At 41.9% G+C, this 24,262-nt stretch overlaps 1 protein-coding gene across 3 annotated transcripts in view; it reads right to left on the bottom strand.

Annotated features, from left to right (window-relative positions):
* The window catches only part of SORCS1 (sortilin related VPS10 domain containing receptor 1), a 480,154-nt gene that overhangs the window by 205,106 nt on the left and 250,786 nt on the right, over positions 1–24,262 (bottom strand). For all 3 annotated transcript variants that reach the window (XM_053922501.1, XM_053922500.1, XM_053922502.2), the window contains exon 3: positions 20,921–21,020. In XM_053922501.1, the coding sequence (XP_053778476.1) occupies positions 20,921–21,020 (100 nt within the window). The remainder of the gene's footprint in view (positions 1–20,920; positions 21,021–24,262) is intronic.

Here is a 24,262-nt window from a genome sequence, read left to right as displayed (position 1 = left end):
ATAAAGGCATTTCCAAAGAGTGAGACTCCTTGCTAGAGAGATGCACAGGTTAGCATGGGAGCGACTAGTGAAGGGGTCTACAGAGGTCCTTCCCTTTGATAAGAGGCTAATCAAAATACAATTGTTTCAAATTCAGTCTTTGTAAACTTTCCATTTTTCTCACTTCAGATTTGAAAATACCTTTGTAAGAGCAGCAGAATGAGAACTTTAAAAATGTAGCTATAAGAAAGTATTTATCCAGGACAAATTCTTCCATATGTAAACAGAATTCAGAAAAGCAGCTTATCCACACTGACAATTTTCTGAAAAATTTTTTCATTCAATCAATATAGAAATATTTATCCCTTACACACTACAATCATTACAAAGAATAATAACCAATTTAAAGTGCATATAATGAAGGAAATAACAAATACAGAATACTTTGTTTAATAAGGAAGTTGAAAATATAATTTTGAAATATTTTTTAAGTAATGTAAAAGAAAGAAAGGCACTATGGCCTTCTAAAGATATGCTTCAGTTATCTAGAAAATTCAGTTAAATAGAACACTGAAATCCCCCAGCATGGTGCACCCACAAGGGACATTGAAACATGTGGATTTTTTAACAAAGATATCATATTACAGCGACCCCCTAGCCTCCCCACTCACAGAGGCGTACTCAGAATTAAATCATGGGTTTTGAGAAATCTCCTTGTTTCTAAAGATAGATAACCCATGGGATACAAGTGCTCCAAGAAAAGGGTATTCATTTATGTTTACTTTCGCAAAGCAGCTCTTGGTCATTCAGTATTCCCAGAATGACCTTTCATTAATGCCCTAAGGTTATGTGCAAACTATAAATATAAGAAATTAAATTTCAAAACCATTTGTATCAACCTCAGGATCCAATTGTCATAACCTTTTAAGCTTTCCTGAGCATTACAGATTAATGGCTCCCCAGGCCTTCCAAAGGGCTTGAAAAGGTATTTTATTTCAATATATAGCACTTAAGTTCATTCACTGTAATCACTTGCTAATGGACATCATAGCTGCAAATTAGACTAAAATGGTGTTTAGAGATAACGAATCATTTGATGAAAGGATATTATCAAACAAGTATCAGAAAGCCTGAGAAAGATGGTATAGAACTGTGGAGATTTCAAAGGATTAACTTATTCCTTGATGAAGTGTATGCCTCAGTCTTATCAGGTTTGAAATCTATTACCTTCAGGGCCCCCATGCAGAAAGCCAGCAGCTGGAAATTATGACTTCGTTTTACAAAGTAAAGGTCAAGTAAAGAGAACAGATTGTAGTAGACATCAAAGAACTAGAATATATTAAGTAGAAAGGACCCACATAGCATTTATATGAGATCTTAAGGTTACTATCCACTTAGTGCATTTAAAAAAGTAATCCTACGATGCTCAGTATTTTATTCCCACAAGCCAGGAAGATCAGAGAAGTTGCCCAAGGCCACTCATCCTCGAGATTGGCTTGTCATTCAGATAGTGTACTTATTTATATAGTCATGTGCCATCTGGGTAGGGCATTTATTAATTTTTTTCTGGACATACACACATGTATACATCCAGAAAAACTGTCTATGTTTCACGTTTCACAATAATCTAAAGGAAATAAAGAAAGTAGCGCTTCGTGGAGTAACCTCTCCACTTGTGTATTCAGAACAATAGTGAAACTACAAATTATACAGCAAGCGAAGTCCTGTGGGACTAGAGTTCGTCCGATGGGAAAGGAGGCCTTTAAAATAAGGAAGAAAACTCCACCTTCCTTATTACTCATGACAAAAGCATAATCGCTTGGCTCTTTTCAACATCCTGTCCCCTTCACTTACTATCATGCTATAAGTGGAGATGCGACACTGTATTTTAATTTTCATAGTCCTGAATGGAATATCTATAAAGGCATGGGAGAAAAGCACATATGTTTACCATCCTACCTCTCTTGGAAATTCAGCACAATGAGATTAACTCAGGGGAACCCAACGCATTTTCCCTTTCTTTCTCATCTTTCTTCAGATTACTTCTGTAGCTGCTTGGCTTGTTCTGTAATGTAGGTCAACGACACTATAAAAAGGTTTCCTGCTAACATGATGATCTGCTTTGGAGCAAGAAGTAAGGAAAGAAGCAAGGGAGCGAGGATCCCATCAGTTATGAAGATGCAGGGCTGGATATAAAAAATGCTCTCCTAATGTTTGTGCCTGGATAGAGACCAAATCGCAACATTGAATGGGAAGCTGCCCCTTTTGAAAATGTAAACTTCAGTTTAAATGGCACCTAAGACATGACATAATAAAGTGTTTCACTGACTAAGCATTGGGACTCTGGTTTACATCTCTCCCCAAAAGCCGGAAGGTCCTACTGTCTCCTGGCGCTCCCCACCCTCCCCCGCTTTGGTCTCAGATGTTGTGAGCTTGCAGATCTATGCAAGAACAGCGATTTCTTTTGGCTGATGGTTTCTGCTTGTGGTTTTGCAGGCTTTTCACTGACATGTAAAACTGAGGTCCTGACCACTCAGAGTCATTAAGGCTCCCTGGAAACTTTCTGCAAGACTAGTGATATTAACAGCAATCGCCCTGGCCAGATTCCATCCCAAGTAATTGCATTTCACCAGGCAGCGTGACACCAAAGCCTCTTCCCAGGCTGTCTTCTTGGGCTCCTCTGACAATAATAATATACCAACTGCTGAGCTCCAACTCCTTTTGGGTCAAAACAGAGTTTCTGGAGCTCAGTCATTCCGAGAACATGTACAGTGAGCCTCCGCTGTCATCTGCAGTGCATCCACCTTTAGCTTGCAATGTCAAAGTGTTCTCTAAGTCTTTTCATTTTCCAAGATCTAGCTCAAAACTTTTCTCTTCCACTGGGTTTTTAAAGGCCTGTCCTGCAGGGGTTAATCACACCCTCTGCCAAGCTTCCTCCCCAGAAATGCAGTATTAAAATACTGAATTCAGCTCAATAAATATGCAACCTTCTGTATTGTGATTTCCTGGTCCTCACCCCCATTGCAATGAGCTAACGAGGTACACGTTACCTTGATACATGTTACATCTCCTCTTCGGAGATGGAGAAATAGTGGCACCCATAACTGTGTGGCTTTGAAGGGACCTCAGAGAAGAGCATTTTAAGGCAAAGTGATGAATGGATGCCTTGATGGCTTTTCTTAGCTAGTAACGAAAATCAGAAGACTCTGTTGCCTTTATCCCATTAGCGACCTTAGCTCTATTTCTGAAATTCCCTCTGTTCTGTAGGAGGCACTTTGCACATTTTGCAAAAGCCAAGCACATAAATAAATGACTGCAAGGTGTAATCCTAGAGGAATCTCCTTCCTACTCCCACCCCACCCCCATACACACATTTCTCCATATCTCAACTAACACCTCCTCCATGTAGAGCCTACCCTCTTTCCCTATAGTGGCATTTTCCCAAAAAGTTTTCTTGAAAATAACTATAAATAATATGGATCTTGTACATGTGAAACTTATTTTTCAAATATTGATGCATCTGTCCGTATACGGTTGCATTGTACTCTCCCAGGTGTCCTGAGAGGCAGAATAATGAGTACTTTCCCCATTTTCCAGATGAAATAAGATGTTCAAGATTCAAACCGGTTCTTAAATGAAACAATCTCCTGTGACTCAGAACAAATGGTTCAGATCCCTCTGGGCTTTAGTTTTTCTAAGACCAGTCCCTGTAGCCCATACTTGTCTTAAAGAGGACCATCTGCCCCTTCCCTGAAACAGCAGGTGTAAACCACCTTCATGTGGGGAAAAATTCCTCCCTCTCTGCAATTGGACATAGAGGTGTTTTTTCCCCCTACAAAAGGCATTTGAGAATGAAATGTCCAATGGATTTTGAGTTCACAAGAGACAAACAAACTTCATACTCTGGAAGAGAACCTGTGTCTGGTACGTAATCAGGACTCAAAGGTGTCCGAGAGGTGCCTCGTGTGTGTTCCACTTCACGTTCACCGCACCGCTCGTCCACATGATCACCGCCATTGCTCTGAGAGGTACATCCTTACACATGCACACCAGTGTCCCTACGACCGAGATTTGAGCAGACACTGGCTGCCTCAACCACATTTTGGCATCACCTAAATCCAGGTAGGATGGAGTTACCATGTCCCTTGATTCATCTTGCCCCTTCCCACTGCCACCTAGAGAAATCCCACTGCTTCTTCTTGTTTCCCCACAAAATTTTAGAGCTAAACCAGAAGAGCACAATAAGTAAGTAAGTAAGTAAGTAAATAAATAAATAAGATATTGAACTTATTCGGAGAAAAGCTGAGAGGGTTCCGAAGCAGTTGTCCCTTTCATTGCCAGCTGTAAAGAACACAAGATGTGGGCTTGCAGCCAAGTCATCAGACTCAGACTCAGTCCCTGCATACTTTCTTTCTAGCCAAGGAGCATTTCCTCCCTCCCTCCCTCCTTCCTTTCCTTCCTTCCGTCCTTCCTTCCTTCCTTTTTTCCTTCCTTTTTTTGATGGGAAAGGAAGGAGCTATGTAGGGAAACAATTTTTTAAAAAGGCCTCCCAGACTAAAAGTCTCCTCCAAGTTCCAGGATATCAGAAATGAAGCTTGCCCTTGGCTTGGCACAGGGACAGAGGTGCTGGGCATGAAGGAACTCACTCTCCTCTTGGCCGAGAGGCTCTGCAACCCGGATGCCCTTTGGAGAAGGCAGCAGGATCCGATCCTCACTGGTCTCCCAGGAAGGGCCTCTCTTCGTGCCAGAATCCCCCTGTCCAGTGCCACTTGTCACTGCAGGAACTTGAAAGACTTGACAGCTACACTGCAGAATGCAGTCGAGTGGCAGCCAGGCTTTGGCAGTGCTGGGCAGAGGAAGGCTGAGCTGCCGAGAACAAAAGAAGGGACTGGAAAGGGGCATCTGATGTATCCAAACCATGCATTCTTCCGTGTGCTCTCCAGCCTTCACAGACTCCCTGTCATTCTGATCAAAATCTCCATTCTGTTTTGTAGGCTGACACGGGCACCTGCCCCTCTGTGCATTCATGTCTGTCTCTTTCCAAATGGCATCCTTTCTGCCTTTGCTTTTATTTCACTCATCGAGAGTTTGTCGGTGGGGGAAAGAAGGCATCACAGTCATGAAATACAATGTATTCATTTTAAGTACCACCTTTCTTTGGGGAGATGGGGAAGAGTTCAAGCTCAGTGATAAAGTGAGACCTCACATGTCCATGCCTCCTTAAAACTATCCTCTCATTGCTGTAAACTCAAAGCAGTGAGTTCACTCACTCCCTTCACTCATCTTTCAGACAAAGACACATGTTAGAATGTATCCCCCAATCTGGTTTTCAAAAAAAAAATACTGCATTTGTTTCATGTTTCTCTCTCATAGAGTCTTTGAATAGCACTTTGTATCTAATAAACCTGTGTGGGCTGCCTGTGTTCCATACTGCGACAGAGCCACTTGCTGGGAAAAGAAATGAAGTTAGAACCCTGGAATAATGGAGTGAAACACTCAAAAAAATATTTTTCAAGAAGCACCCCTCCCTGAGCTTAATAAATGTCTTTGAAAAGTTTGTAACAGTAGCCTCCCACCACTCTGCAAAGTTAAATTGCTAGTAAGCACCTCTATACCCTGAAGTAACTGAGAATTACTTATTCCAGCCCCTACTTACTTCACTCCTAGGTAGAAGAGCAGAAGGGGATGGGGCATGCTGCCTGCACCCTGAGCTTTCCTGATTCACTCTGAAAGGCTGTGGCTACCCCACGTCCTTTCATCTTAAAGATACCCTGAGCACGTCTACATGCCCTTGAACTTTTCCCTACTCGGCGGTCAAATACATAATACAGTTGTCCTTCTGTGAGAGGAATAGTGAACCCTATATTAATGTCAGTCAGAGACAAATGGAGAAGTTTCAATCAAAGTTCCCACTGTCCAGCAGAGGGCAGCCGCTTCCAAACACATAACAATATTTTATACTTGCATCACCAACACCAAAAGATGGACTGACTTACTTTATTTTTATAAAGAAAAATGAAACCAAGAGGTTCACTGAAAAAATGATACCTACTGTTAGTATAGCTCACCTCTGCTCAGTGAAGCGTAATCTTAGGTCTACCTGCGGCAGAACTATGGGGAGATGGAGGGGTGGTATCTGCTGTTAAAATGCAGATTCTCAGGGCTTCTTGATATGACTCTCACATAGACTGAGGTTTAGGGTTAGGAACCTCAGGACTAATTTGGACACTTCATTCCACCAATCTCTGAAAGGCAGGTAAACATATCTTTCAGGATATTCGTACATATCAGGGAAATCCAAAGATATAAAAACATTCAAGCTATGACACTCCTCTATAAAAGGCTAACGGACAGAACTACCCTTACTGCTCACTTCATTGAGTGGATGCTACTATCTCTCACGGCCTTGGGGGAGATAACTGTGGCCCTGGAGAGACTCTGCTGGTTAACCAGGAAGCGGGGAAATCCCATGTTGCCCTGTCCTTGTGCAGTTAGCAGCTGCACGGCCTGGACCACCCACTCTGAGCCTTAGTTTTCTCAACATTAAAATGGAGTTTACGGTACTCACATGGCTGATTTCAGGTTTTGTTCTGTTCGGTTTCTGCATCAACTACCATCACGCAGGGTAATGCTCTCAGTACATTTCTCATATGTGTATCTTCCAGCTTCCACTTTGCTATAATCACTGACCTGAGCAGCAAGGCGCATGCTGCTCTATTTCTTCTTTCAGAAGTGTGAGTCTGGGATACTTCAAGCAGCACGGAGCCCAAGAGGCAAAGAGAGATTACTAGTTCCAATTTAGATCTAGTTTAAGCAATTTCCTTTCTGCTACTTCTCTTTACATCTCTCCCTCTCATAGTTTTAATAGTTTCCTTTATGCATCTGATGTGGAGAGAAAAACAAAAACAAGAGGGCGGGGAGGAGTTTATTCACTGGGGTCCACATGTGCCATCTGAACAGATGAACGCAATGTCTTTATTTTTAGTTGTAGTATTTTTCTGCTGATGCCACAGAGAAGAGGATCTGCTTCCTAGGAAACTGAGAAGGACTAATAACTCCTCCAGAAAAGTGGGTGCCTAGAGATGTGGTGATGGGATGGTCCAGGACTAAAGGCTATGACAGTCACAGGTGTAATCAGAACCCACGAATGAAAGTCGGCAAGGAGAAGAACAGGACCCGCCCAGCATGTCCGTGCAATGATGGGAGAACCACTGCTCAGCTGGCATTCCTCCAACGAGCATGATTTGGACCGAGGAATCTACCTCCAAGCCGATCCTCGCACCAAACGTTGGCCAAGCTGTCTTGCTCACGTCACTGGCCACTGGTGGACGAGCAGCTAGATGCATGTCTGACGTGCGTGCCCTACGGTGGGAAAGAATGCCCCAGAGTGCACGAATACACACTGTGAATAATCAGAGGGGGCCCCCTGGGCCACCAGGGCAGCTCAGAGTCGTGACAGGAACAGGGCCAGTCAGGGGAATGATAATATAGACCTGAAAAGTACTATGAGGGTCATTTTGTCCAATCTGTGCTGAGTATTTCTGGCACTCTAATCTTTGAAATATTGAGGAAGAAAAACTATTCCCAAACTTCCTGTGATTTACTCACTTGCCCATTCATTCATGTTTTTCACTCATTTTTTAAATAAGTAATTGTTGGGTTCCCACTGGGAGCCAGCACGGAGGCCGGGGGTTAAGATGAAGGGGTTTTTTTAGACCCGCTCTATGGAATCCTCTTCAGATTTGGAGAAGCATCAGGCTTAGCCTGTACAGGTGCCGAGGCTCTTCTCCCGAAATGACACGCGGGAGGCTGAATGATTTTACACAAGCTGACTTAAAAGGCGGCATATGGTTTGCCTTTACATTTCCTTGGTGCTTTGCATTTTATCTGAGATTATGTGAGCCACATTTGAAACATGAACTTTATTAAAGGTTTACAAAGAAATCAGCCCTTGGCCTCAAGAATGCTAGTAAAAAGTAACCCTCCCAGACGAGAAAACTGGAGTGACGTTTGGAAAATGGTTAACTGTGAAAGTGGGGACATAGGCCAGAACGCGAAGATCTGAGCCCTCCCCACCTCGCGGGGTTTTTATAAAATGAGACGGTTACATACATACACACTTTTGCAAGCATTTTGAAAATATATTCTGCTTTAAATATATAAGGTGGTACTCTCTCTTTCATATAAATGAACTTTGGGAGAGAAAGAAGAAAGAAAGGAAAAGGGGAGGGAAGGAAGGAAGGGAAGGGAGGGAATAAGGAAAGAAAATCAAAGAAGAAACAAACTAAGTAGTTGTAGCCAGGTAATATTCAATTTCAACACCATTCTCTCCCACATCTTTCTTTGTTATTCCCCTGAGTTGGGTTTCTGTGGGAGGAACATAATGAAACATAGGCGAAACTTTATATGTCACCAATCAGACCCAAATGGTTTGGGTTCAATAATCTTCTGGGTCTTAGCATATGAGTGTAACCAGTTCCCACTGGTTGCTGGCTAATGGGTCTCCAGGGAGCCAGACAACTTCCCACTCACTGCCTTACATTCCCAGGCTGAACCAAGAGTTGTGGGTGGGAAATGTGAAATGTTGTGGCCCTTGGGAAATTTGAATCCCTCATACAAGCGTTATCTTCAGAAATCTATAAAATTTCAAATAGTAAAGAGGGATAACAGGGGGAGGAGGGTAATGCAACTGCAGGGACCATTTTCTCTGCAGACCAAAGAATGAGCTGCGTTCCATCAGCCCTGCTGTTCGCAATAGCGGTGCAGGGGGAAGGTGGGAGGATGAGGCTATTTCTACAAGAGGACCGTGCTTCCTATCGAGCTTTAACCTGCTTAGATCTGGAATTTTAAACTAAACAGGGAAAGGCAAATTTCAAGCTCCATTGCCTTTTAGCAAATCGGGACTTCTCTTCTCAATCTGAGTATAGCCGACCTTCTTCCTGGTCCATTGTGCTCACACTATGGTCATTTCTGCTAAAATTACTGGGTCAGTAGAATTTGGCTTCAAATTCCATTAAAATGTCAGCAGCAGCATACCCCCAGCACAACAAAAGATGACAACAGAAGCCAGGAGTAAAAAGAGCTACAGAGGAGATGATACATCTCAATACACTCCGGCGTTCCTTCCCCTGAATTAGCACATCTTCAGGCTACAGGTCTGCCAAATGAAAACAGTAATCATGTTAGGGTGAACATCTGTGATCACAGACAAACTACTTCCAGCTCTAGATGTCCTGATCTCAAATTCCATTATAAAAAGAAACTTTTGTTTACCTAACAGCTACCATCTAGCACTGTGCTAGTACCTCATATGACTTGGCATGCAGAGGGCTGCATGTCTGACTTCCATTCTTAGGGACTTTGGTCTCTATCAGCTTGCTGCTCAGCAGGCCAGCTACGCACAGGGCAGAATGGCCGTGCACTTAGCAACGAATCACCATCATGTAACTGGAGCGCTCTGCTAATATGTGAATCTGGGATAAACCTGCAGGCGATGTCCCAAATTTTGCCTAATTATTTTATTTATGTAGTGTCTTCATTTGTGTAGCTACATAAGGTGATTTAACTGAAAACCATTGTTAACTCCAGTCGTCTGCCCCTTTTTCTTCTAGAGAAAGCATGCATTTCCATTTGCAAGTCACTCTCTTCTTGTTTTGAAAAGAAAAATAAGAAGACTAGGACAAAGAAGAATGAATCCCACCAGTTTTACTGGGCATTGCGCCAGAATTACAGCAAGCACTGCAGGCATAAAAAGCAATAGATTTTAATTGGTGCCTAGGGGTGAAGGTCAGCTCTCTGGAAACAATGGGCATCTATGGTGGTAATTGACTGATTCCTTGGTGGGAGTTGGTAAATGTCAGCAGTATACTTCCAAATGGAATCACAGAGGCCTTGGGCCCAAGAAACAAAGACAGTATTAGCTAGTCAAAAAAATATGTAAATCTGCTGGTTAAATAATGCATTAATAAAACATAAGGGCTGGACACACACACAAACACACCACATAATGTACATTCAGAAGAAAGTAGACTTTCCAGTATCAGACAAGTGCCTTCCTAAGACCCAACATCTTTTTCCCGAGCACTAGTTCGGCTCTCTTCCTGGACAGGCTCTGGAATTTAAACAGGGTAATTCTTTGAGTCAAGCCAGATGGGTGGTTTGGCTCCCGAAGCTACAATCAGCCTAGTAAAATTGGGGTTTGCTGAAAGAGAAGGCATCAGTATTTAATAAGTTCTAGCTATTCGATCTTTCAAGGGAATTTGGGCCACTTTTAGGAAGTAGGGGTGGGGGAAGATGAGCTACTAGTCACGGAAACACAAGGAGCCCCTCCCCTCCTGATCCCCCACAAATGCTTGACTGTTTCTCTCATCACCTTCTTTGGCCCCGTGCTTCTCCCGTCCTCATGATCCCCAATGTTTACCTACTGCCCTGATGTGGCCCTCTCCTAGCACTCAGTAAGTTCAATGGGACTATATTTTCTAAATTAACCATTAGAATAAACTGTCTGTCAAAGGAGAAGTTTTAGGATGCCAAAGAGCAGGACATGTAATATATGTTATCAAATTATTAAAATTTCAGGAAACGAAAGGCACAGTACCTGTACCAACGTGCACCCCAAGCTCACTTCCACTTACACACCTCTCCCTTCCGTCTCCCCATCTTCGAACACAGGGCCCTGTTTTATGCACATTTGTGTCTCTATCGCCGAGCACTCAATAGTGTTGGTTCACCTAAATTACATCCTTCTGTTGGGAATGTCGTCCCGGCCTGCTACGTTGGGCACTCTAAGCCCTTGCCGTGCTGATTCCTGACTATCCCAGCCTCCAGTCCTCTCCAAACCCTGGCATGTCATCTGATGATACTGTGTCAGTACCAAACGGCAGGTATTAAAGGAGTCAAAACAAGCCAAGAACAGTGCCTGACTCAGAGCCAGCATTCGAAAAATGTTGATTTCGTTGTTGTCATTATCTGTTTCAAATGATACGGTCATGTTATTGACACAAATCACTCAGCATCTTCTGTCTTATGTTGTTCTTCAATTGCATCCCTGCAGCAGCTAGTAGGCTATATAAGGGCGAGACAAGGTTCATGCTTTTTAAGAAATATTCACCAATGTGCTTGCAAAGAACTGGGCACAGATAAGATCTTCAATAAAATGTGTTGATTGAGTTCTTCTTAAAGTTCACCTCCAAATCTCATCAATACTTCTAATTGACCAATAATTACTTAAGATAAATGTTGAATACCTCAAGCCATAAGGCAAGTTTTAGTTTTACTAATTTAATCTTAATAATGTTACCACTGCTCATTTATTGATTTTATAAGCAACACAGGAAAAAAAATTTATAGCAATTGAAAAGAAATTGTGCTATTATGTTAGAATTATAACATAATTGGATCATGGAGACTGGATTTTTTTTAAGTCTAATTAGTCAGTATAGTCATATGAATGGAAATTAGCATAGTTTAACAGTCAAAATAGGCACATGATTATTATTGGCAAATCAATCAAGGCTACATCATGCACTGTAGTCTGTGAACACTGGTTTCTCACCACACATGCACTGAAAAATAGTTTTCATTTCTTTCTCCTCAAGTTGATAAATACCTGCTTCTCTGTGAAGGCTTCCTTGAGTCCCCAAAGACAGAGTTCTGTGTACACACCTATTATGATGCATACAGTCTGTCCTGAAGCTGACTGTTTCCCCATCCATCTCCTCTACCAAATTGCACATCCTTAAAAGAGAAGACGCTGTCTTATATTTCTATGCCGCTTCCTAATTCTTAACAAGGATCTGCCACAATATACACATTTAACAAATTTGGTTGATTTGACGAATGATGGCACAAGGCATGACCATATAATTTGAAACGGATGATAATGATGATAATGAGACTAACATTTTTCGAACGCTGGCTATGAGTTCCGCACTGTTCTTGGCTTGTTTTGACTCCTTTCATAGCTACCTTCTGATGTTGAAACAATCATTGTATTTTATTTTACAGATAAGAAAACTATCATGGAGAGGTTAATAACAGAAAAAGCAACAAATAAAACTTTGTCTAAAGACTTACAACTAGTATGTGGCTTAGCTGGAATGTAAAGTGAGGCGGACTGGCTCCAGGGTCCATTCTATTAACCGTGACGCCAGAACTAATGACTCCGCCAGGCTGAAATTCACAATGACTACCTTCCAAAGACAAAGTGTAGCTCCACAGTGACTGCAAATAGGTGCTGAGCTGGTACGCCTAACACATGCAGAAAGTACACATCAGTAGGAGAGGCCATTCCCCAGAGGGATGGGGGAGAGAACCTTACAAGACAGACGTTCATTAATCACAGGCAGAGGCAATGATACTTAATTCTGGGGAGCTGGGGAGCCCAGGTCTAGGCCTGCCACTCCCCCACACTTGAGTCATAATTGTGCTTTCCTTCCTGGCAAAACTAATCTCAGCCACGGCCATCAACATCTTTTACCCCTTTGAAAGCCCTCAGGAAGAACAGAGAGATAAGGGCAAATAGTACTCCTTCTGAAAGTCTTAATAAGTTCCTGGTAAATCGGACTTCCTCTCTCTGCAGGATCTCGGGAGATTCTAAACCTACTGCTGAAAATATTTATGATTTCATTATTTCTTTTTCTTCTACCTACGTCTTCATTGTACTCTTTGTATTAGCTTTCTGTCATCACTGTTTTGTTACTTCCCATGCTTTGCAGTATCTCTGCCATCTTCCCTCTTGGCTTAACATCTGTGCCTTTCCTCCCATACATCTCTTTTCTTATCTGTGAGAGGTTGTGTGTTCGGGGTGTTTTATTTTCCCCACTCTTTATGTTTTGGATTCATTGTCCTTTTCTCCTGTACAGGCATGCTCATTTCTTGGTGGCAGATGCTTTCAATCACAGCAATGCTTAGGATTCTAGTCCCCAAACAAACACACACAGCCCCAAGCAGTCAGAGAAGAGATGGCTCTTCCCCATCATCAAACCGCCTATCACACCGCAGGTCTTTACACCTAGAGGATCCAAGCCCATCCTGTTGCCTACAAGCTATAGTATTTTGTTCCGTGAAAGTCATCTGAAGCAGTTGACTTGGAGGGACACGGAATAAAAAGCATGGAGTTAGCGACCCAGTGCAACAGGAGGAGGATGCCTAGCAGAGCAGAGGGACAAAAGCCCCGAAAGAAGATTTGGTCAAGAGAAAGTCAGGCCAGAAAAAAGTATGTACACACGGAAGCAACTTAACCTCCCAGGCTGGTGGTACTCTCTTAACTTCTCCAGGGAAGAAAATTAAAAAGTCGTTTTATTAAAGATGCATCGACCTTAACTTTGTTTTTCAGGACAGCACCAAGAGAAAGCATGGGGCAGGTCTGATACTGCAGTAGAACATCCCCACCCTAGTGAATATGGCGAGTTTCCTGGAGCGGCCGGTATCCATCTCCATCAATCATGAGAGCTGCATGGGCTATTCGCCAGAAACAAATGTTCTAGATACAGTATGTCAAACACCGGATGATGGAAACCTCTGAGAAACCACAGGGAGTATGCTGGAAGCAAACAGACCAGAATGTTGAAAAGACCTCTGACCATTTTCGACAGCAGAGCGTAACTTGGAACCAACCTGAGATAATGCATTTGACCTTCATAAAAGGGTAATGGATGGGCATTTAACATCAGGCCAGCCAGGCTGCGGAGAATACCAGTTCTAACAAAGACAGATGATGAGGCAAAAATAAATACGTATGTAGGGAACAGATAACTAAATTTGTAAGCCTGCTCCCCAGAGAAGGTTAAGTAAGGCAGGGAGTCTATTATGATGCATAGCTGAAGAAGAATCAGCCTCTTCCCAGGCTGCCTTTCCTCTGGGAGAACGTCTGCTCCCCAGGCCGCAGGGGTAACCCACCCCTGATTACTCCATCAGTAGTAGGAGTCACACGCAGCTTCCAGCTCAGCCAGGCTTCACAAATATTTGGAGACCAATATGGGCTATCTCTATACTGAGTAACTTCATTTGTTAAAAAGGAATATATCCAAAACACAAGGTTTTATGTATTTTTTCCTACCACTTGGTAAAGAAGAAATACCATCTGAAGCCAACCAAAAGGCATTATCTAAACTTAAAAAGAAATGTTGATCTGAGGATTCATCTGACATCTTTGTAATATCTATCTATTTATCCAGCCACTACCTATATTTTTTAAACATAAATGTGGCTAATGAAATTCTGAGTTATAATATCAAATCATATAAACTTGATCCTCATATGAATATGACTTAGTTTTTTAAGATCAGCAGCTCATGATTAATATTTAACATATGGATGTTTATTATATGTGATAGATATAATATCATACAAATAAGGAATACAAATATGTGATATTAATTATGCAAGAGGCTTCTTTCCAGCATAAAAGTATTCAGTATTACTTAAAGCTACATGAAATAAAACAGTAAACTACTAGTTAACCTGATCAGTTCTGAGACACCAGGCATATTGTGAGCTGCCTTTTCTGTTTTTATTTTTTTAACATAGTGTTAGCCACAATACAATTCAGTAAAGGTACCTACTGTGTAATGTACTATGCTGAAATCAAAAGGACTGTGCTTTTTTATTTGTGAATGTTATCATAGGTGCTTCGGCTGTATAAAATAGTATCAGGTACCTGGCCAATTGAGGCGTTGTACAGTATACAGAGGAGGAACGGACTGGATCAGCGTTTCCTCCCAACTGTGTTCTATGGAGCCTAGGAGTTCCTGGGGGGCTCCCCACGGCCACCACGGGGCTCAGAGGGAGCTCGCTAGCGGGCGTGGCTCCTGGCACTCTGCCCCGGTTTCAAACAGCGCACTTCGCACTGATTATTCCGTAACTTGTTTGAAACCCGGGGCTTGAGTGACTGTTAGAAAGTCACCCAAAGAAAAACATGTCGATGTGGCACACTTTCTTGGATTTCATGTTACTTCAGAATGCTTGAGAATGGAACAATGCTTCCTGGACTGAAACAGTCTAAACACTCAGCTGCACCCAGGAAGGATCAAAGGAGATAATCTCTTCCCTCACCCATCCTTGCCCAGGTTAAGTACAGGGAAGTTGTAAGCACTCACTTGCTAAAGAAGTCCCTTGCTCTGAAGTTTGGAAAATGCCATCACCGCTATGTCTCTGAGTTCATGCATCACGCTTCTTTATGAATGAAACATACATTATCTTTAAGAGATTAGAGGCAAAGGCATGATCTTGTGTACCAAGGGACAGATAAAAGAGTTGGGGTGGAGTGAGCAAGTGCTGGGTGCCCGCAAGGGAGACGTCAGGCACCCTCTTTGATGTATTATACAATATGCTGGCTCCCTGTGGCCTCGGCAGATAATGTCGGATGAGTGCTATGCAAAGGCCTGGCCCTTTAAATATTAATCATGTTCTCCTGGGCTGGAAAAGATAACATTCTACATCATGGCCTAGAAATGACTAAAACCTACAGGGATATATATTTTTTAATATCTTTGTTTATTCACTTGAAATAATTAATTTTATAATTAGAGAAAATAAATGAGTTAAAGCTGCTTTCACAAGGTACTCTTCCTTTTTGAGGCCCAGCCTAGGAGCCCCAAACCCAGCCTGAGTTCAATTCGAATCCTCAGCTATGATGCCTACTGTATACCAGCACCCTGTGCCTGTTAGTGGCTACACAGCTGATGAAAGTGCTTAATAACATCTAGGACTTTGCATTCTAAAGGGCTGGGGGTTAGGTGGCCAAAAATAACTATAATCAGAAGAGAAGGGAGAGGGGTGTGGGGGAATGGGTAAAAATGCGAGGGGATTAAGAAGTACAAATAGGTGGTTAAAGAATAGCCATGGGGATGTGAAGTGCACTATAGGAAAGGGAGTAGCCACAGAACTTATGTGAATGTCCCATGGACATGAACACTAGTGGGGGTACTGCTTGAGGGAGTGGGAGGTGCTGGGTGGAGGGGGGGAAGGGGGGGAAATTGGGACAACTGTAATAGCATAGTCAATAAAAAGAAGCAAGAGAAAAGCGCCAGAATAGAAAAACAGATACCTTGGAGGTAAGAGGGTGTGAGAAAATCTCATTAGTGGAATTGATTAGATTTTATGGAATAGGTGGCATCTGAGGTTTACCTTAAAGGTCTAATGATATTAGCTTTTCATTCTCCAGCTGCACGCAACCTCTCAGGCAAGTCACTAAACTCTCTTGAACTTGGTTTCCAGGCCTATGAAGTGGAAAAGCAGAATCGGAATACGCCCAACATCTCTTAGGTTCTGATTCGGTGATTCCATAATTTTCCCTAAGAGATGCTGGCAGACTCTATTGCCCACTTCTTTCTTGCTCCTAAAAGTCACACACATGATATAGACCACCCAAGCAAATGAGAAGAAGAATTAAGCAAGCCCAGGATATAAAGAGAGGAGGCAAGGGATCAATAATTAAATGTTAATTTAGAAAGCGCCACATACAGTATGGTAATTAAAACCTAAACATCTGGAGAAAATACAGTGTTTAATATTGGCACGTACCAAGAGACCCAAAAGAATGATCAATGTGTTCTGGGGACGAGGGTCCTATTTATAGGATGCAAGTCTTGAAAGGTTCTCTCTGCAGGAATAGCACTAATGAAGTGGTGACAACACAGGAGAAGCAACAGGAGTTGGAGGGGCACGGGAAATAGAAAGAACAAATATTCTCTAGGTTTTTTTTTTTTTTCCTTTGCTGGAAACACCGTATGCCGAGAATACAAGGGTCTAACAACTAAGTGATGAGCTGCTCCAGTCTTTAAAGAAAACCCTTTCTCGTTTCTTCTCTCTTCCAATAAATTCCACCTGGGATTTTGTCTTCTTCAAACCTTGAAGATGTTAACAACATCTCATGAAGGGAGAACAACTAAGGATGGTTGGGGGTAATGGGAAAGGTACTGCTGATAGATACACACAGAGTATAAAGAAGTTTTCCTTTCAGGCAGGATATAATTATAAACTCAGTGAGAATGAGACTGAAATTTCAGCATTTTTTTTTCTTTGCTACACATGTGTTGTTCTTCTCATCACCGTCTACATCTCAGCTGTTTGTTTCTGGCATAGTTTAAATCATCTTTTCTCTCAGAAGATTATATATATATATATATATATACACATCCAATAAACCACTGACGACACCAACAGGCACTGGGATCTGCCATGAACTGGGGGTCGGGGAGCGCTCTCCCTTGGAGACACAGTGACAGATAGCTAAGTCTGCTTCTGCCACTAGGATCCACCCCACCCTTGTTCTTTTGAGCCCGCCTCATATATCAGAGGCCAGGGGCAGGGTCTTCCTGCAAGAGAGTATTCAGGAGCTAGGATAATACCTGGGAGCTAGGATATACCTAGGATAATTCTATGTCTCCTAGTCCAGATGATCTATCCTGACCTGTGAGCGCATTACAGTTTTACTGTAACAGACCTATCCAAGAAAAGCTGCTGTAACCTACAGCAGACAGCCAATGGGCGATCATCAATTTAAACTGTAAATAAGGGCCTGCTTTGTTCTGGACTCTGATCCCAGTAATGTCCCTAACAAGCTGCCTGCAAAGCCAGGGCACGATGCCCACTGCCGGGGTTGTGCTGATTGAGGATCTGCTCTGGTCCTCACGAGCAGCTAAAAATAGCAATGAAAACAGGAAGGAAAACAGGTTTCTGGGACTGCATGACAGTTACCCTGATGCCTGTTTCATGCCATTTGCTCTCACAGATGTGAAAAGCAAATAGAAGTATCTGGTACAAAAGATGTTAACTTGTTCGATAGCACCCTGGAGAACTGAGAGAAATAACGCAACCCTTTAAAGGAGCCTGCCTTTCCACTGGAGGGTGCGGAAGTCCTGGGAGAACCGGAAGGAACTTCAGTGTCTTTGTCCTGCATAATTAGCAGAGCCTGACCCTCCTCTGCTGCTTCTCCTCTTTCTCCTCCTGCTTCCCCCCTCCCCTCTTTTTTAAACATAAATTCTCACTGATTGGGGAAATATATTCACACTTTCATATGTTGTGCAGGTAGTATCTCTTTGGTCCAACTGTGTCCCTTTGGGGGGAAGAAATACATTTCTCATGGTGATAAATTCATCTCATAAGTAGAAAAACTGCACACAAATTCACTGTTATGGCAACTTTATTGATTTTTTGCACCATTGTAAAGACCTTCATCGTCCTCCAATATTTCTTAAATCTATCAACATCGCAGAAAGTGACCCTGGAGGCCTCGTTCATCTGCAGAGGAAAAGCTCCCTTCTCTGCGGTTCTCCCACAAACGTTGTGGTTGAAACAGCTCAGGCCTGACTCTGCTTCTGGAACGTGCCTGACCCAGAGGAGGCTGTTCTCTGGCAGTCATGGGCAACGCCTTCTCTTTCTCAAGTCTTGATTTCGGCACACTGCCCACAGCCAAACGCCCTCTTTCAGGCCCTCAGATAACTGCAGAGGAAGTGAGCACGCAGCCCGGCGGTCACTGGTCCAGTGACGAGAGCGGGCTCATCGGCAGGGCTCCTTGCTGTATTCCGTCTACGCTTTCCTTCCACTCTTAAGAGCTACATCAGGACGCCACAGTCCCACTCTTCAAGTCCTGCTCCTGCAAACAACCTTGGAATCACTAGGTCATGACCTTTTCTGCTGCTAATGCAAAGGCTGTGCTTATATGCAATAGTTGACATCCTATGTTTTAAAATCACATTCCTCTCTAATGGTGTCATTGAAGCAGATTGTCACTAGATGAGAACGATTCCCAGGTCTCCTCACTAAATGTCTTTGTTTTGGCCTGTGTCACCCTACGAATGGGAACATGTAAGTGACTCACCCAAAGTCACCGGTGAGGCGGAAACTCTCTCAAGGCAGCTCTCGGTTACGAGAATTCATACCGCATTTATTACGGGAACACAGGACCTCTGAGGGTAGAGTGCTGGCTTACTTCCCTTTGTATCCTGTGGTGCCTACAGCGCGCTGATTGCTAAACAAAATTTACTAAAAATGTGAACTAGAGGAAAAATCCATAGGGATTACAAGAATTGATGCAAGGCCAACAAACATAGCTAAAGCTCATTGTAAAAATAAAGGATAGAGGTTCAGCTCCTCCATTTAGGAGATTTATATACAGCAGATCAAAACTGTTTACATGTCATTGTTGACAATGGACCAACAACCAGCCAGTAAGGGGACAACAGGAAAGTTCAGGGAATATTTCTAAACATACGAGGATGACATGACTGAACTGTGCTGTGTGATACTGCGGCCATCAATCAAATATGGTATTTACATTTAAATTACTTGAAATTAAATAATGTAAAATCCAGTTCCTCAGTCATACCTGCCACATTTCACATACTCAGTTGCCCCAAGTAGTTCGTGTCTACAGTATTGGACAGTTTAGAAAAACTTTTCTATCGCTGTAGAAAGTTCTAATGAACACTATTTATAGAGGATAATCACTACTATTACCTCCAATAATTATATGAAGAAGGAGGGGGAGGAAGGTGAGAAAAGGAGAATAAAATGAAGAGAAAACACTGATTAAGCTTAACTACTCTGTGCTAAACACTTGAAGTGACTTATTTCATATAATCCTCACAACCTCCCTCATGAGGTAGGAACTATAATTATCCCCTATTTTAAATTTGATGACACCGCACTTGGAGAGATTAGGTAAATTACCATAGTTGTACACTTGTTAATTGGCTTAGATGGGTTTATACTCAAGCCATCAGAACAGAATCTATGGGCAACTGATATATTATGCTGCTTCTATTGAAGAACTTGAAATGTTTAGAGCCGGAGGGAACATTATACGTGTATGAGTGGTTCTCATCCTAGACACACACCAGAAGTCCAGAGCAACAGGGTGGGACCAAGGCTTGCACATTCGGGGACCACCCAGTGCCTTGAATGTGCAGCCAGTGTTGAAAACAACTGTTTAGAGATGTTCTCGTCACCTTTCACAGTCCGAATAAGAAAATGCAGACCCTACACAAAGCCACTAACCGTAACTACTGACAGATCTGAAATGAGAACCTAGGTATCAGTGCAGATTCCTAATAGAATGTGGCTTCAGACATATTAATGAATAGCACTTTCCTATTTCCTGATGAACACTACTATTTCATGTAATTCATGTAACACTTAGAAATTGTGTCAGAATTTAGAATTTGACAATGCAAGTCTTTAAGACCAAACAACTCTCCTCCTGAGACCAATAGATCTTTCTTATTTAAATGCAAACATTTTCTTCCTAAGAAAATAACATCTCTCTCAGAAGAGTAATAATAGGAGCAGTATAAAGTACTATGACCGCCCACCAAGAAACCTGATTTCTAGTCCCAGTTGCACCCCTAACTCTGCAATGGGAACAAACCATTCCTTCTTTTAAACCTTAGTTTTGTCCTCTGTAAAACTAGGGAGTGGTATTTGCTGATCTACAAGGCTCTTTCTCACAGTAACTTCATCCTGGCATTTGTATGTAGGTTGAATAAACTTTAGAAATGAAATTTCCAACCTTCTGTAAGACAATGCATTTGTTTCAATTCTAGGTAATCTATCTATACCATGTTAGGGGAAAACAGGGGACAACAAATGAAAATCTCTCCTTTTTTTCTATTTTGTCAAGGCCTGTTCTGATTCTTGTCACTGCTTGGCCATTGATTGGTCTGACCAGAGCACCAGCAGCATCCACCTAACGAGACTCATTTCCTGTAGTCGCCTTTGGGAAATGGTAATGATATACCTCCCCTTGCCCTCCTGCAGTCACAGCTGCTGACCTGCAAATTATGATGTGTCAGACATTTTACCACCTTATCATCCATCAGCTCATCTATGCATCTCTTCAAGCTGACCCATAATGGATTTTTAGGTGGCTAGAGAGGTTAGCAAATCACGACAGAAGTCACATCACGAATAAGTCACATGCTGGATACACATTTCTTACCTTACGTTTGTTGGTAGGACACACGTAGAGATAGCTTAAAATTGTTTTCAACCCAACTTTATCATTCAGCTTCTCATAGGTTGTCCCATAATCGGTTGACCTATAATACAAAAGGAACATTAATGAGGACAGCAGTATACGTCATTTGGCTGCTTGTCAGGATAATGTATGTTTTACATAGTCGATCAGCTCTTGGAAGGTTGCTAAATGATTCATGTAGTATATAATGACGCTTAATTATGTACACAGTAGCATCATGTGAGTGGTTAACATTTGCATTTAAATTGAATTGGTAAAAATGAAAACTCCATCTCTCTACTATTCCTTAGCGTATGCACATCGCATAAAGGATGTGGTTAATTTTAAAAGATTAAGAGATGAGCACGTCCCTTGAATTGACCAAAGAAATAAAGAGATTTTACTTAGAGTTGACATTTCCAAACTGATGCTTTATCTTTGACATAGCGGAAAAGCAGGTTCTCCTGATTTATCTACAAATTGTGTTTTCTTCCGTGAGTCATAGAATATATGGTGGGTCAGTCCCTTCAAAGGTCACTCCGTCTTTTCCTATTATCTAACAGAAAGAAAATGTCTTAATACGTGAAGCTTCACATTACTGGGCGGCCGTTTGCAGTGTTAAGCAAGCTGGAGTTGAGCGACATTACTTCTTGGCACTGACCCTACCTTTGTGGAGATTCTCTCATCTTTGTCTACCCATCGGTCAATAACACTAATTCAGACTAATAAATAGGCCTTAATCACCTCCTCTGTGCAAGTCTATTACATATTTCAGAATTATAATCTTGTTAGATCATTATTACCGTGATGGGCAGTAAAGAATATTATCTGTACTTGGAGAAAGTGGATGAAAGAACTTAAGTGGCCCATTCAGAGAAGACAGCTGATAAGTGGCCAGTTAGAATGTGAAACGAGGTGTTCTGCCCCTAAGTCCTGTGTTATTAATATTATTATGCCACAGCTTTTTTTTTTTTAATTTAAAGAAAACGGATATAGATGAAAGTTCCTTTCAGCCTTCTTTTTACATATAGGAGATTCCCAATGCAATTCATTCATTTATTCACTCGTATTCGTAGCGTGCCTAAAAATGTAACAGGTCCTATGCTAAATACCAGGATACAACGCATTGTCCCTGCTCTCAAGAATCCCACAGCTTTACTTGAGAGGCAGGTATATAAAGTTATAACGTGTTAAGGGCAATGATACAGATGAAAATTAACAAGGCTTAGAAAATAAAGTTGGTTTAATTAGGAAAACACAGAAATGTAATCATTTTAACTCATCGCTACTACTGATAGAAGTGCAAATTCCTACGGGCCAGAAAGAGGAAAGAGGACATTCATGCTAACAATCTCGTCACCACGAGGTGGCACTTGCAGCCGTCTCCCGACCAGGCACCGGAGTACAAAAGCGGTGTAACATGTGATCCTGGAACTAAGAAATTAAGAATTTATTCTGGCTGGAAATCCTGGGTAGTTTTACCCTAAAATTTATATATATTATCTATAAGTATTATAGATAATATTGTAGTCTCACAATTATATATTGTCATATGCCTACCTATATGCATTACAAATAGTCAATACTTCATAGAATTTAGATGGTACTTCAAACCACCAAAGATTGGAGTATTATGCAAAGATTTTTGGAAAAACCATAGATCTTGGAAATGAAAAATGGGTAGGACTTTAGAAAAGGGAAGCGGTAGGGGCACGATAAACTAGAAGGCACCGTGGGTAACCTGCTTTCTTCAGGACCATTTGAAGAGGAGTCCGAAGCCCTTCCATAGACCTTATCTATGGACCACATTCATCTTTTCTCTACTTAAACTCATGCTGATGTGAAATTTCCCCTTTTCTCCAAGAAATATCTGAGACTCATTTCCTAACTCAGTGCAATCTTGGTGTTTAGCATTTTTACTCCCATTCTTAACCTGGTGTAACTGGGGCAAGTGAGAAGTTTGAAGTATAAGTAACAGGGGAACTTTTTCTTCTTAGTAAGACTTTTTTGTCTCAAAAATTTTACTAGCCTTTCTCTAGCTCCTTTTCTTGGATAGCTTTTTATATTCATTATTCTGAACAATACTTGTAAGTTCAAGAACAAAGAAACAGATGCAAAATCTACATGGGGGTGGTGATGTGAGAAGGACGAAACAAGAAAATATTGTTACATTAATAATGTTTGCCTAGTGGTAGGGGGAGATCAGTAGGACTATGCTGGGGATGAGAAAATGGTTCACTTTTCCTATGGGGTTAATAGGAAGGCTAGAGAAGTAGGGACCAGTCCCTAGAGAGGTAATGATTAGTTTTTTAAATAATTTTTATCAACTTGTCCCTGAGATATTCAGTGAATATTTTTACACTAAAAAATACTTTACAAGGACATATAAGGATTATTCTATAAGGATTCTGTATGAACTCATCTTCATTTATGTGTGTGTTTGTGTGTGTGTTGAACTGAAATCCCAATGTAACAATATGATAATGGAGGAACTAGCTCAGATTTCAATTAGTGACTTTTTTCCAGAGAACTTACACTACATTACTGGATGCTTTCCTTGTATTAAAACATCACCAGTCTAGACCCTCTAAAATACTTGCCATGACTTTTTGTGCTATCTCTTGTCCCTTGATTTTTCAAACCTCAAAAACTAAAATAAAATTTGTTAATTCTCAATTCTGGCAAAGCTACATGTTTAAACATTATGGTATTGTAATAATCAATAGATGGTAAGAAAAAAATGATGTATTTGCACAAACCCTAAATGGCAGAGACTAACAGTTGCCAAAGGTTGTCCCATACCACTAGCCTCAGAGTGTTGACATGTGCCCTGGATAAAACTGACAATGAGCTGGCACACATCGGTACAAAGGTAAAGAAATGGAAACAATCCAACACTTGCAGAGCAGTTGGGAAATATTTACTGAACCAAGTTCTCTGAGCAGCACTTGTGCCAACCTCACCACATGGCCTCTCCCCTGGAAGCCTCCTAGGTCTCCTTACAGTCCAGCAATCAGAAGATTATGGGCTGGCACAACAGAGGTCCTCAAGGAACTTGCTCCAACATTAAGAGGAGCCCCTGTTCTCATTGGTCAGTGCCTCAGCCAATCCCAGGGAAGGAGGAAGTGACCTTGGAGAAGGCACTGCACCCTGGAAGGCAATTCCTAGTGCCCATCTGCAAACCCTCTTCACAGCAACAGATGCTTCCAGTTACCTCTGCATGGTCAACTCTGAGAACTGCAGTCTCCTAGGGATGTGGGCTCTGAAGGAGCAGAGGAGAGACAGACAGTTGAGCAGCAGGCTGGCTGGTGAGCCAATGCACTG

This window comes from Desmodus rotundus, chromosome 4 (assembly GCF_022682495.2).
Source record: "Desmodus rotundus isolate HL8 chromosome 4, HLdesRot8A.1, whole genome shotgun sequence".
NCBI classification, from domain to species: Eukaryota; Metazoa; Chordata; class Mammalia; order Chiroptera; family Phyllostomidae; genus Desmodus; species Desmodus rotundus.
Note: the sequence above shows the minus strand (reverse complement) of the source record. Positions and strands in the feature narration are given on the sequence as shown.